This window comes from Ips typographus, linkage group LG2 (assembly GCF_016097725.1).
Source record: "Ips typographus isolate SLU linkage group LG2, UJ_Ityp_2.0, whole genome shotgun sequence".
NCBI lineage: Eukaryota > Metazoa > Arthropoda > Insecta > Coleoptera > Curculionidae > Ips > Ips typographus.
This window is the reverse complement of record NC_138423.1, coordinates 8,886,388-8,901,928: the sequence shown is the minus strand read 5'-3', so window position 1 is coordinate 8,901,928 and position 15,541 is coordinate 8,886,388. Positions and strand designations below refer to the sequence as shown.

Genomic DNA, 15,541 nt, shown 5'->3' with positions numbered 1-15,541 from the left:
CAAGAATGTTTCTCACTTTTTGAATGACACCAACCACTTTCTTGAGACAGTATACAAATGGTTTGTAAAAAATAGACTGATTCTAAACTCTCAAAAAACAACGGTACTATTTTTCAGAACCAAACAGTCCCATCTAGAAGATTTTGCAAACTTTGAATCCAGATTAAAGTATGGGATAATTTTTTAGGGGAGGGATGCAGGCAATCAGGAGTGTTTTGTAACTCAAAAAAGGGTACTTAGAATAATTGTTAAGAAAATGGACTTTAACCAATCTTGCAGAAATGTATTGTTACGGTTTGGGCCTACTATGCTCGATACTCCATGAAACCGATGCGCCGCAATATCTGGCCGGGCGCGTATTAAAGTAGGCCACACTTAGGAAGCGGCATACCTGGAAGAATCGAGGCAAATCACGAAGCGTTTCGCGGTCATTCTAGAACGTGGTTTGCGAATATAAAAGAAGCGGCGTTGACGACGGCGTAGTTAGTAGAGAGTAGTGTAGTAGTGAATTTGGGAACGCGGTAAAGTTTAAATAGCGAAGTAATTGTGGAATTGTAGTAGTGTTTTTAGTAGCTGTGTTAATTATTGTACGGAGTGTTTTGAAGTGTAAATAAATTTATTAATTGTTGAGTTAAATTGACTTTGTGTGAACCCACGGGAAAATCGTAACAATTGGTGTCAGAAGTGCGATCAGACTTTAGTGCGACGTGAATTGGAACTAAACTTCGGGTTAAAGACTTGTGTTCAGAACCGGACTAGAGATTTTCGGAACAGTGGTGTGTTAAATTTATTTTATGCCAATAACAAGACGTCAAAGTGCAAACATGGAGGCCCAACTTGCAGCTATTATGGCAATGCTTGGAAAACAAGAAGAGATTCGACAGCAAGACAAAGAAGAACAAGAAAGGATTCGACAACAAGAGAAGGAAGAACAAGAAAGGATTCGACAAGAACAAGAAAGGATTCGACAACAAGAGAAGGAAGAACAAGAAAGGATTCGACAACAAGACAAGGAAGAACAAGAAAGGATTCGACAACAAGAGAAGGAAGAACAAGAAAGGATTCGACAAGAACAAGAAAGGATTCGACAACAAGAGAAGGAAGAACAAGAAAAGATTCGACAACAAGATATGGAAATGCGTCAAGAAGATAGAGAGCGTAACGTAGAAATATTGAACGCTCTAGCGGGGACCAAAACAGAAATCCAAGAGTATGTAACCCATAGTCTCAAAAAGATGGAGTGTGATGTTCAGGTAAAATTAGACGATGTTCGGGAGGACATTAATAAAATTCAGGTTGATGTTCGGGAGGACATTAATAAAATTCAGATTGATGTTCGGGACATTCATAAAAATCAGAATGATGTTGAGATAAAGCTACGCGACTTAGAGCAGAAAATTGACAGCAGAGGAGTCAGCTCTACAGTGTTCACCGGAAACGGGCTCAACAAGATCAAGCCTCCCACATACGACGGTCAAACTTCATGGGCAACGTACCAACTCCAATTTGAGGCCGCTGCAAATGCAAATAGATGGAGTAACGAGGAAATGGCTGTAGCACTGGTGGTGGCATTACGAGGACCTTCATTGGAGCTCTTACAGACTCTGCCTATCGCCCAACAAAGCAACTATGACGCATTAGTAGCTGCATTAGAACGACGTTATGGGGATCAACATAAGAAAGGACTGTATCGAACGCAATTAATGGCAAGACAGCAGAAAACTGGTGAAAATCTAGAAGAGTTTGAAACCGAAATTCGTCGCCTTGTGCATCTGGCTTACCCAGCCGTCCCAGATGGAATCCAAGAAGAACTTGTGGCACAGTATTTTGTAGATGGGATTCGAGATCTGGAGGTAAAGAAATGGCTGAAGATGTTCAAAGGGAGCAACAACAGCGAATTACTGATTCGAGCGCTGGAAATTGAAGCTGCGTGCAATGATTTAAAGCCAGAGCCTATTCAAGAGGAAGGAGTACCGCCAGCCGATCATGTTGCTACATCAATAAATAAAATTGAATCAATGTTCGGCCAATTAGTGCAACAAATGGCAGCATTAGGAAATGGTCAGTCCAGACAGTTAGAACGGTCACGTCCGATCACGAGAGTGGAGTGTTATCGATGCGGACGTACGGGACACATTAGAAGGAATTGCAGACAGCGGTCTTGTTCTCCAAACCCACAGTGTCGACGAAATCAGGACATCAGAACAAATCACCGGAATTCCTCTGTTAAAAGAAACATTACATGTTATATTTGTGGACGTAAAGGACATTACCAATGGAATTGCAGACAGCAGTCTCGTTTACCGACCCCGCAGAACTGGCGTAACCAGGAGCAGGAAATGAAGAACCCGGAAGGACATTTACCGCGATATGTAGAGGATCGTCAAGCTTTGGATAGTGACTTAAGGTACCGGAAAGGACAAATTCATAATGGTTGGAGGATTGGTCAAATCGCGAAGGTGACAGATAAAGAGGCTTCAAAAAGAATGAAGAGCAGCGTTTCTAAGGAAGACATAATAAAAGGACAGCGCTCAGACTCTGATTTGAAAGTAATCAGAAGATGGTTGGAGAAGGATTTGAAACCGGATTGGCAACAGATTTCCAGATATGGACCAACAGTAAGGGGTTACTGGTTACAGTGGAATTCGCTTCGACTGCGAGATGACTTAATTACTCGCAAATGGGAAAGTCCAGACGGAAAACGCTTTGTTTACCAAACAATAGTGCCCAATTCCTGCAAAGAGAATGTGCTGCGAGAACTACATGACAGTCGCGGAGGAGGACACTTTGGAGTAAACCAGACTTTGGCTAGAATAAGAGATCGATTTTACTGGATTAACTTCAGAAAGGACGTTGAGGAATGGTGTAAACGGTGTGACCAGTGTTCGTTACAGAAAGGATCCATCACAATTCGGGAACTTGAGAGAGAGAAGATGAAACCAAACAACGACCGTATGAAGATGACACTGGACCACAGACCAACTGGTGGCAATTATAAGGAAGGTGATGCTGTGTGGATGTTTCAACCCAGGAGGAGCAAAGGATTAAGTCAAAGATGGCAACGACACTGGGAGGGACCTTACAATGTGGTAAAAAGGTTAAACGACGTCACATACAGAGTCCAACGCAGCCCCAAAGGCAAGATGAAAATTGTCCATCTGGACAGACTCAAGAAATACCAGGGACTAGATGAAGCGGATCGGGACGATGAGCTTTAAGAGGGGGGCAGTGTTACGGTTTGGGCCTACTATGCTCGATACTCCATGAAACCGATGCGCCGCAATATCTGGCCGGGCGCGTATTAAAGTAGGCCACACTTAGGAAGCGGCATACCTGGAAGAATCGAGGCAAATCACGAAGCGTTTCGCGGTCATTCTAGAACGTGGTTTGCGAATATAAAAGAAGCGGCGTTGACGACGGCGTAGTTAGTAGAGAGTAGTGTAGTAGTGAATTTGGGAACGCGGTAAAGTTTAAATAGCGAAGTAATTGTGGAATTGTAGTAGTGTTTTTAGTAGCTGTGTTAATTATTGTACGGAGTGTTTTGAAGTGTAAATAAATTTATTAATTGTTGAGTTAAATTGACTTTGTGTGAACCCACGGGAAAATCGTAACAGTATTTAAGCAATTGGGTATCTTAACGGTGTATGGCTTGTATACAGGGTGTCCCACGACGAAAGACCTCGATTGATATTGGAAAAAGTATAAATAGGAGAGTTTTGAAAATTTGGTAGGATACTGATGTGGGCATGCCCAATCCGACTAAAATATTTTCAAGATGGTTGCACTTCCGCTTATACCGGAAGTCGATCACAACTTTCTTATTTTAAATAGAACACCCTATATATTATTACATATTTGGATTCCTCACAAAATTCTGACCAACTTTTGTATAGAATGCCCTATGCCTATCTCTAGCCGTTTTCAAAATATTTGATATTTTTCCAAAAAAGTGACAGTTGCAACGCTCAACATATTTTTGTACTATGTTAAAACCGTATTTCATTTTGCAATGAAACTTTGGGTTATTGTAAATAAAGGATCGTTTTATTAAACTGAGGGTGCGTAACGGCTCATTTGTATACAGGGTCGTCAAAAAAAAATCATAAACTTGCCACTACAAAAAATGAAAAATCTCAAGTTTTTTAAATGGAAACCCCCATTTTTTATGACGGAATCATTTTGAGCATTAAAAATTACTATAAGTTTCAATTTACTTGCCTATACCTAAATCCAACCCATTTCGTTTTATTTGAGAATAAACATTTTTTTATTAGGCTGCATGCTCGGCTGCATGGTTGGAATTAGCTGGTACTCTAGTTGGCCATGCTTTTGACACACGGTGATATTGGAGAACTGCAAAGCATGTTATGTTGAGCGTTGCAACTGTCACTTTTTTGGAAAAACATCAAATATTTCGAAAACGGCTAGAGATAGGAAAAGGGCATTGTACACAAAAGTTGGTTAGAAATTGCAATTTCTACATTTGTATTATTAAGGATTGGTTTTGTTTTAATAGCTTTTCTCTTCACAGATCCCGTATTCTTAAAATGTTCAATTATTTGCTTGACAGCTTTTGGTGATGGATTTGGTTTTTCTAGATAACGAGCGGCAAATACCTCACATGTTCTATTCACAACTTTATCACATTTTCCGTAAATAATAAACAGATTTAAGCAATCTTGGTTTGAATAACGTAACCGCGACGGCATATTTGCAGTTGTCAAAACACTCAAAACTAGTGTTATTAACATGCCCTGCAGGTCTCCAATATCACCGTGTGTCAAAATCATGACCAACTAGAACACCACATAAGCCCAACCGTGCAGCATAATAAAAAAATGTTTATTCTCAAATAAAACGAAATGGGTTGGATTTAGGTATAGGCAAGTAAATTGAAACTTATAGTAATTTTTAATGCTCAAAATGATTCCGTCATAAAAAATGGGGGTTTCCATTTAAAAAACTTGAGATTTTTCATTTTTTTTAGTGGCAAGTTTATGATTTTTTTTTGACGACCCTGTATACAAATGAGTCGTTACGCACCCTCAGTTTAATAAAACGATCCTTTATTTACAATAACCCAAAGTTTCATTGCAAAATGAAATACGGTTTTAACATAGTACAAAAATATGTTGAGCGTTGCAACTGTCACTTTTTTGGAAAAACATCAAATATTTCGAAAACGGCTAGAGATAGGCATAGGGCATTCTATACAAAAGTTGGTCAGAATTTTGTGAGGAATCCAAATATGTAATAATATATAGGGTGTTCTATTTAAAATAAGAAAGTTGTGATCGACTTCCGGTATAAGCGGAAGTGCAACCATCTTGAAAATATTTTAGTTGGATTGGGCATGCCCACATCAGTATCCTACCAAATTTTCAAAACTCTCCTATTTATACTTTTTCCAATATCAATCGAGTTCTTTCGTCGTGGGACACCCTGTATATTTGAATGTCTCATGTTTCTGTGTAGAAATAAAAACTTGTTTCAAACATTGGGTTCTGAGAATTATAATACAAGATCAGCCTTGTTTTCTTACTCTAGGCACCGACTGCACTTGAGTCAAAAGAGTCCAGAGTATATCTGCGTAAAACTGTTCAATAAATTGCCTTTAAAACTCAGACAAAATAAAAGTGTAGCTGCTTTTAAAAAAGTTGCTTATTAGCCTGGAGCCATATACTCCGGATGATTATTTAACAATGTAAATAAACTATAAACTAGTTATTATTATTATTATTATTACAAGGGGTCCAAACCATTGAAAAAACAACTAAGTCAATACTTGATTGATTTAGAACCATATAGTTTAGTAGACTTTTACTCTTTTACAGCAACTTATAGAAGATAAGAAGAGCATGCTTTGTCTCTTTGACGCTATTTCACTTTGTGTTGTCATAACATAATTTTGAAATAGAAGAAATAATAATAGAATTTTGAAAATAAGATTTTATTATTTATTATTATTAGGAATTACAATTTTGTAGAGAACTGAATAAAATTACAAAAAGGGGGGTTCTCTTTCTTAAAAAAGTTGGTCTTGACAATCAAAACTTTTTTTCATAACTTTTTTTGGGTACCCGTAGGTATAAATAAAAATTGTTTTCAAAAATGTGCAACTAAAAACAAAAATAAATACCTGATTTTTTAAAATGTATATGCAATGCATTTGCTGCTCACTGTATAAGGTTTTGCTGCCACTGAAAGTCTTTATTATGCTAAATGCTTTACTGTGCTAGTATCCAAAAAACAAATATTTTTTGTATTACTAAAAAAATGCATGTTTATGTGTATTTTTTTTACTAAAGGTGGTTTTGATGCTAACTAAGAAATCACCTGAGACTTTACACCCAAAATCTTTGACTTAAGAATCACTCATCAGAACCAGTGTATGCTACAGGCTGCAGGCCTATCAGAGTTCTATTTAAGTCAGGCTCCACACATTGGCTGCATCATTGGGGCCAATGTTGGCTTATCTTTGTGGTATTTTTTTGTATAGCATCTACATATTGGGACAAGTTGCCGTTGCCGAATTCATTCATTTGTACCCTTTGTATCTCTTTGAAGCAGGTCACAAACTGACAACAGGCAGCCAACTTCCAATGTTGCCCTCAGCAACAAAAACATTGGCACCAACACAATTTTCTTGGCCCACACATTGGATGAATACTGTTGGGGCCAACATTGGCCTTAATGTGTGGAGCCAGGATAAGAACAAAGACTAAACTAAACAATATGAGTTTTTTGTCCTGTGATTTTGAGCATTATTATTAAAATATCAACTCCCACTGCCCCTTTAATTACATCCTCAAATTCCTCGATTATATCAACATTACCAACATGAACAACTATTTTACCGAACAACAGTCTAAACCAATAATACCTAGATGTTTGTTTAGAACTCGCTTTTGTAGACAATAAAGTACAATTTGATTGAATGATTTGATAGTTTTAAACCTTGACAAGTTGTGGCAAATGCACGATATTATCAAGCTCAGAAATGCTTAGTTATTAAGTTGAACAGAGTAGCGGGTTTTGGACAATGAAAAAATACAACTTCTCTATTCTTTTGTTTTTGTTTTGTTCAACTTACTATTGTCACAGATGCTAAGGCTGGGTTTATTCAATTACATAGACTTAATTCATAATCATAAGCACATTTTCTTGTTGTAACCTTAAAGTTTAAAGTCCCTAATGCAATGTATTGGTTTATACAAAATTTATAATTATATCCATAAACATATTCATAACTAATGACCTTGAAAGATCGTTAATTTCAACTTTAAGAATACAATTATCAATAAGAAATAAATCTGAATCTGTCAAATACTAAAAGAAAAGAAAAAGAAGAAATTTTTTGGTTAGATGGCAAACTTTTTATATTTTGAATAGTTAAAACAAAAACAACATAGGAATCCCCCACAGGACCAGTTTCATAACCAAAAAATGAATAATATTGTGTTATTAATTGATAATTGATATTTGACAGAAAAAAAAAATTATGAATTAAGATTAAGAAATTGCATAAACACCTTTCTCGTAAATGTAGTAAATTAAGGAATAATTTTATGATTAAGCTTATATTTATATTTATTAATTAAGTTTATGGAATTGCATAAACCGAGCCTAAGAGTTTTGATATGCTTAGTTATTTTATTATTTAGTCAAGTTGAAGTTCTCTCTCATAGGTATGTTTTAAGTGAACTTAGTAAACATTAACATAACTGAATGATTATTACCTAATGGTTTAACCGTTTAACCTCTTTAAACTTTATAAATCTTAGGTGTTGTCTTAAGCCTGGTTTATAAAACAAAATTTAACTTTAGTATTAGCATTAAGAATAGAGCTAGTGGTTTTAAATTGTGATGTTCATAAACAAAATTTAACTTTAATTTTAACTGTAAATTTAGCTGTAACTGCTGATCTTGGTTTTACATAAAATTCTAAATTTTCTTTTAGATATTTAGTCCAATCTATCCAAACAGACAGAAAGGATTTATTGACTTTTATCTGATTCCATGTTTCATCCTTATATTTATATTTTGTTTTCATTATAATGGCAGGGAAACCTATAACACTATATTCAACATTGTTCAGACCTATTATAGCAGGATTTTTAAGGCAACAAAATGTAGAATAAAACAAATTACCTTTTCTCTAGAAATTTGAGGTGGTGGACGTCTAGGAGCATCATAAAAGGAATCCATAGTTTATACTAACAGTCCTTCAGTTACACTTTTTAAGCTAAAATTTATTAACGAGCCAGTTATTTCACCAGTTTCTTTATAAATTAAAAATGGTTTTTAAAAACATTTTAAAATACTGACAAGCCTCAACATCAACAATCACAATCAGTCAAACCAAAAGTGGGGTTAGAGCCAAAGTGTTACTCTCTTCTTTTTCCGACGAATGGCGACTAGCTATTTTACTATTTCGTAGGGGTGCGTTCTTTTCTGTAGTAGACACGGAGTGGATCGGGTCGGGCATATGGCGTTCAAAGTTTTACACCGCGATTTAGACAATTTGAAGTATTAGAATACCAAAAACCGGCGTTTTCATTACTATTATAACATTCATAACTATTATCAAAATTAACCATTTTAATTATTACAAATCTGCCATACTTTTTCAGTTTGTTGTTTTTCTTGGGTTTGACCAGCTCTGCAAACAGCTAAACAAGCTTGGACAGCCACATTGCATTTTCCTGAATGAAAAATAAATATCTAGTTAAGGGATTAAGGAGGATTGCACCGACGTAATAAAGGACACCCTAAGGTTCACCTAGACCTAGACTAAGTTGTGATTTGACTGTGACAGATCATGTGTAAAATATCATAGTCAAATTAAAACCTAGTCTAGGGTGCCCTTAAATAGGTATGTCGGTGTAATTAGCCCTAATTCGAGTAAGGACAAAGGTTACCTAAATATCTATCATCGAAAAGTTCAACCAGGTGATCGTTTACAATTTCTATAGTTTTTCAGCATATTATTCGCTTGTCCGGGCAAAACTTCACCCGGCAATCTTTGCCGAGCTTATGGAGTTTTTGATTGGCATGTTAAGTGCAAAACCAGTGTATTGACATACTGTTTCAATGACATTTGTTAGAGCAGGATACAAATACATTAGTTTTGCACTAAAACGTAGTGCCTATATTATTGATTATCAAAAATAAGAATGCTCTCAGACAAGCAAGACTACCCTCCCATCGCTGTAAACTAATAGAGAGAGGGGTCTGAATCAGAGATTGACAAGAAAAAGCTAAAAATTAAACATAGTATATTGTAGCGGGATAGATGACCTTCCAACAAGTATAGTAATACTGGCCACACCTGTGATAATATAGGTATAATACCCCAACCTCAAAATTGCACATAAAACCCATATACATAGGTATAAGATTGGCGATCCTGAAAGTCTATACAGTTACAGGTCTTTAAGTTTGTCACCTAGTTTGAGTGAATGTGATGCTTTCAGGAATTGTTAACACGGCTTTAGGTATTAAAGATAGATCAACTCAGACGGTTGTTTTTGAATTTATTACGCGTATATTAAGTTACCTAGAAAGAAATGAGCTTGCAAATGGTATGTTCATTAATTTGTCTAAAGCTTATGATTGTTTGAATAGACGTATACTTATTGAGAAACTGAAACTGTAAGTAAATGGTATTAGAAACAACGCAAATAATTGGCTGAGTAGCTATTTAACAAACAGAAAACAATGTATTAGCGTACCTAAAAATGGAATAACTCAACGTTCCGCTATTTTGCAGAACGATACAGGAATAGCGCAGGCGCAGGGTAGTATTTTGAGACCACATTTTGCAAACGACATTAACTTGCTTACAGGGTGTAAACAGTTCCATAGCGCAATTCAATTGGTGTGGGTCATTGGCAAGTACATGGAAGAAAAAATCCTGAAAATGGTGTATCTGGCAAACTTTAAGTCTGTTATGAAGTATGGTGTTAATTTTTGGGAACGACATTCACTGATTCAAAGCGTTTTTCTAACACAAAAACGTGCTGTAAGAATAGTTAAGAAAAAAAAGTACCTGGAAAGCTGTAAGGGTGAGTTGTGGAGTCTGGATATAATGACAGTACATGCAATTTATGTTTATGAATGTCTGCTATTTTTACATTAAGCATAAGAATCGTTTAGACATTCCAAAATAAGTATGAAACCCAGACGATTATAAGTTTTCTATCTGGCTCACAGTCACTTTCCCGGTTGAAGAGGCGCGTGCAAATGCAATAAGGGAACTCTAATCAAATTTCAGATTACAAACACACTTCACACTAAAGTATAAAAAGGACAGACAAAATGTTGGCCAGCCCTTCCACAATCGCATTACAAAAATCGGTTGCACAATTTATCAACCAAAAACACACAGTAGCAAATGAATCATTTATGAGCTGAGTTTATTATGGGCTTATTACGGACTTTACTTATGGACTGATTCGGCCTTCAGGACATTATGTTCTCTCTCTAACGATCTTGGTACATGAATAGCTATAATATGCATTTTTGCGAAAAGGGCCTAATATTGTCACACTAATATCGTGTGAGTAGTTATGGTGCACACCCAGTAACCAGCATAGTTAGCATAATGGGGTTGATGACGAATATAAAAGATGACTCTCTCTAAAACCACCGAACTCTGGGGTCCTTCCCAGGGGAAGGTCACTGATCTCTGGGTTAGTCTGGGTATGCGTTCTGTGTAACGAAGCAGTTGGTGACCAAGTGCAATAACCCGGGAATCGGCCTGAAAAAAGGGAAATAGCACGGGCGTGCGACTTATCTCCCTTTTTTTGGTGAATGCCCTGGGACAGAAGTCTAGGGTTGCATTCATCTCCAATATAACGTATGCCCCTCATGCACACATCAGGCACCCTACAACCCCCTCCGTCATGATCCTAGCCATCTTGGTTATCTGGGGGTAAGAATCATTGTAATTAAACACTCCTAATCTGAATAAATTGGTTTACCTGTGGAACTTGTGTATTCATCATCCCTCTGAGCTACCACCCGTGCCAACATTTCAATTAGTACGTGCCAGATCTAGGATACAGGTATACATTACAATGGTTAAAAACTTCAAATCAGCTGATCACTGTGAAAATGCTGTCAACTGTTAGATTTGACATCTATCAAACTGAATAAAAATAATAATAGTTTGATCCATCTTCATTTTATATTGTATACAAATTACATTACAAATAAGTAGAGAAATGATTTTTTCTGAAAGAAAAGTGTTGTAATAGTTTACAATTTAGAATGGGCCATTGGGACACTCACTTGAGAGCGCAGCCTAGACTTGATATAAAATGGTTGAAGACCAACATAGAGAACATCTATTTTACCAATGAAAATTTGGTGAACACTTGGAATACTCTTATTACTGATGGAGAAATCACAGGAAATTTTTCCACTGGGCTGCTTAACAGCGCGGGCGTTATGGCTAAAGAAGGTGAATTTGGAAAATACTATTGTGGACAAAGGGTATGTATTAAATTAAATAGTCTAACAGCAGTATCTATGTCAGGTGTTTGGGGGTCTGTGTAAAATAAAGTAAATATCTAGCAAAACAAATAATATTATTACTCTTAATTATATATTTTGTAGCTTTTTTGTTAGGAGAGGTCTTTCATGTATAATTTAGATAATCGGGACAATGCCCAGTTTTCCACTATACTTATAAAACATTTCATATACTCTGTATGACAAATTACCAGTATCAGTCTCCTTCCTTCAAAAAATGAAGGGTTTTTTACAAAAATCAGAAAAGTCCCAATCTTATAATAAAGTGAAAAAAGTTTTTCCTCAAGGGGTAAAACGCTGCCTAAAATGTTTGCTAAAATGTTGTACACTTATTCCTAATATGCCAATAATGCCCACTAATGGCACTAATTCTTTGTCCAGTCATTTCTGAATTACCACAACTGGAGAGCCTAAAAAAGTCTTTTTTAAAAGAAGTTAAAAGCAAAGTGGGTGCAAAGATTTAACTGGAAGTAGATATCAACTGCTACTTATTTTAATGGGACATCTTATATTTTTGCAATTTTTGATTTTATGTTTCACAATGTGAATGTCATATCTGTATCCGTTTCTGAGATATTTACCATTTTATGTGAAATTTGATATTTTCAGTCTCCATAACAAATTTAATTTACACATAGGTATTGGAAAACATTTTTTTTCTTGGTGTTTGTGTTTTGTCCTGTTAAACAAGATTTGTTCTAAGAATTGATGCAGAAAAACTTTAAAATACATGATATGTGGTGGTCAAAAATGGGCTTAAAAAATCAGTTCTAAAAAAGACAGAAAGTCTAGTTTTTCAAATGGAACCCGCGATCCTTATTCTTATAATTTTGTCTGATTCTTTGTTCAAAATTAAGTTTGTATTGGGTCACTTATTTAAAACAATCATTCTTTAAATTAATACATTGAACCACCTTATGATGAGTTATTGAAGGTTAAAGTGGTAGCTGTCAAACTCAGTCAAAACTGTATTGTCAAATAACTTGCTGTAAATAACTCATTGGCCGCATTCATTAGAACTCATCCATTAGCAATTCCTAGGCAATTTTGTTATGAATGCACTGACATAAATCCTTTACTGGTCGAAAAAGCATTTTGCTCAGCAAATTCAAAATGTGATTTTTTGATTGCTAATCGATTTGTTCTTATGAATGTGGCCATTTATTTGCAACACTTTGTGTAGAGTTTTATATGTCATTTGATGGAAAATAAAATGGGCTTTTGGTTGCCTGTTTTGATAGGTTCCTTTATTTGGCTGCCAGAGGGCTCAAGAAATTTGCTATTTATTTTAATTATTTTGCCATTTATGACGCAAATCAGAAGTTATTATACATCACTAAAATCAGAATAAAACGTACTATTTGGTGGGCTAAAAATCCAATATGGCACCCATAAGAAAAAAGAAAGTTGATGATGACAGTCAAAAAACAAAACGTCATGTGGCAAATTTGAATTCATCATCGAATAGCTGGGAAAAAGTGGCAATGAAAAGATACTTTTAGTTTTGGGATATCTCTTTAAATAAGGTTAGAAATAAATATGTATAAACAAAAAATCAAATTTTCAGTTTTTTTCGGATATCTTCGGAAGCACTCGGAAAATCGAAATTTCTGAAACTGTATTTGGTTGAGCTTTAAATTGCGCAACTTTGCCCCAATTTAAACTTTCTCGTATTTCTTATGGTTTCTGAGTTCCCAATGGTGAGGGTCGAACTTGAATTACCCTGTATACATACAGTAGAGTACTATATGCCATCAAAACCATTTGAACTATAGGCATTTACGAATATTCTACCGGTAGATACCGGTAGATACCCGTTTAACCTAGAGCGTTCGAAAATTGTTTTTGGTAACTACCATTGCCGTTCTGAAATTTTACCCATATACCGAATATATGTACCCGGTTTATGATTTATGGATCGAGAAGTTCCGTCGGTAAATTAAGAAAAAAGTGACTTGTGACAGGTTTTCCCTTAAAATTTAGAATCATAACCTCAAAAATTAGTTTATGGTTGACGGTTTGGCGGTTTGTTCCACAGTTTAGCAAGCTTAGGAGAGTGACCTGTTAAATTAAAATTGATATTGGAATATGTTCTGTTTGCGAGATGGAGGGAGAGTATGCCGATATTATAAAACATTTCAACAATGAACATCTGGATGCCAGATCTCAAAGACATAGGATTACCAATCGCGTTCTAAAATTCATTCAACCGTAATGAACCAGATCCTTAAAAGTTACACCGATTGTGGTAAACGGTGGAATTAGCAGGTATAATTTTCGTAAATGCCTTATATCTTGAAAAATTTTCGCCTGCCTCACATATTTTTTTTTAGATATTTTAAATACGGTCAATGATATGAGCTTTTCATTTACGTATAAAAGTCGATTGGTTACTGGTTAGTGGTACGGTTTGGCCGCTAGAGGGCGTCAATGTTGACTAATTTTTTATGACTTGTTTGATGCAATAACTTGTTTGTACATTTGCACAATTTTCCTCTCTCTCTTGTCCTTTTTGCTCTCGGGAGAGCATGGTGACATCATGTTTCTATAGCTCGGATCGTATTTTCCATCCTCCTCTGTCCTGAGCTGCAAGAGAAGCTTCTTGCAGACCGTGACCAATGATTTCTTTGATCTTCCTCGTGGTCGTTTACCATTACTCTTTCCCTCCACAATAAGTTTTTCCAGCCCATTTGTTCTCCTTGAGATGTGTCCAAAATATCGTAGGTATGGTTTATACTCGTTGATAGCCTTGTGGTGACTTTTAGTTTATTAAGGATTGACACGTTAGTACGATGTCCTGTGTATGATATTCACAGCATTTTTCTGTAGGCCCACATTTCAAAAGCATCTATTATTCTTCAATTGGCCATTTTTAAAGTCCAGGTCTCAGAGGCATATGTGGCAATAGGAAAGATCAAGGAGTTTAATAATTTCAGTTTGTTGCATTGAGATATTGCAGCACAATTTTTAGTAGAGTTTTATACGTCAATGGATAGTCAATGAAATGAGCTTTATAAAAATATTCCAACTTGGGTTGACAGGCTAGACGGTTTGGCCACTAGAGGGCGTCACATTTTTTATCACTTTTTTGGTGCATCCTCTCGGTTAATCTTCAAAAGCTCGCTTATTTACACTACCTTTGATATGGTTTTATACGTCAATGGATTGTCAATGAAATGAGCTTTCTAAAAATAATCCTACTTGGGTTGATTGGTTAGATGGTTTGGCCGCTAGAGGGTGTCAAAATTGACCAATTTTTTCATTTTATTTTTGGTGCATCCTTTTGTTTAATCTTGAATAACTCGTTTGTTTGACTCATTTAACAATTTTTAATAGAGGTTTATACGTCAATGGGCGTCAAATAAGCTTTCTAAAAGTATCCCAACTGGCCACTATAGAGCATCAAATTTGACCAATTTTTAATCACTTTCTTGGTGCATCCTTTTGTTCAATTTTGATTAACTCATTATTTGCAGCATTTTTAGTAGAGTCAGTTTTATATGTCAATGGATGGCCAATAAAATAAGCTTTTCAAAAATATACCAACTTGGGTTGAGAGGTTAGACGGTTTGGCCACTAGAGGGCGTTAAAGTTGACCATTTCTTCTAACACTTTTTTGATGCATTCTCTTGTTTAATCCTCAATATCTCGCTTATTTGCACTACTTTTTTTGTAGAGTTCTATATGTCAATGGATGGCCATTGAAATAAACTTTCTAGAAATATCCCTACTCGGATCGAAGGTTAGATGGTTTGGCCGCTAGAAGGCATCAAAATTCAATATTTGTTCTGAAAAGTTTTTTTCTAAATTTTGTAGTTTTTGAGATATTTACCATTAAACCGATTTTAAGATATCCGATTTTACAATTCTTTCCTTGCGTATATGAGCGAGCGAGCCTTGCAGTGCGAGATGCGGCTTTCTAAAAGTAGAGTCAAACATTTGTTAATACAGAACACTGTTTTAATGGTGATTCATGGATTTGCAATTGGAAACCCAGTTTGAA

At 35.8% G+C, this 15,541-nt stretch overlaps 2 protein-coding genes and 1 long non-coding RNA gene across 3 annotated transcripts in view; 1 reads left to right on the top strand and 2 right to left on the bottom strand.

Moving 5' to 3' along the window:
* LOC145725533 (uncharacterized) overlaps positions 1–8,367 on the bottom strand; it is a 28,103-nt gene extending 19,736 nt beyond the window's left edge. Inside the window, exon 1 of the mRNA XM_081974334.1 lies at positions 8,152–8,367. Within this exon, the coding sequence (XP_081830460.1) occupies positions 8,152–8,208 (57 nt within the window). The 5' untranslated portion in view covers positions 8,209–8,367. The remainder of the gene's footprint in view (positions 1–8,151) is intronic.
* Positions 8,368–9,261: 894 nt separating this feature from the next.
* On the bottom strand, positions 9,262–11,118 carry LOC145725554 (uncharacterized). The gene is made up of 2 exons (XR_014177340.1): positions 10,986–11,118; positions 9,262–10,930 (listed from the first exon to the last, which is right to left on the bottom strand). It is a non-coding gene; the product is annotated as an uncharacterized LOC145725554 (long non-coding RNA).
* A 48-nt stretch (positions 11,119–11,166) lies between these two features.
* HERC2 (E3 ubiquitin-protein ligase HERC2) overlaps positions 11,167–15,541 on the top strand; it is a 162,166-nt gene continuing 157,791 nt past the window's right edge. Inside the window, exon 1 of the mRNA XM_081974333.1 lies at positions 11,167–11,499. Coding sequence (XP_081830459.1) covers positions 11,275–11,499 — 225 coding nt within the window. The 5' untranslated portion in view covers positions 11,167–11,274. The remainder of the gene's footprint in view (positions 11,500–15,541) is intronic.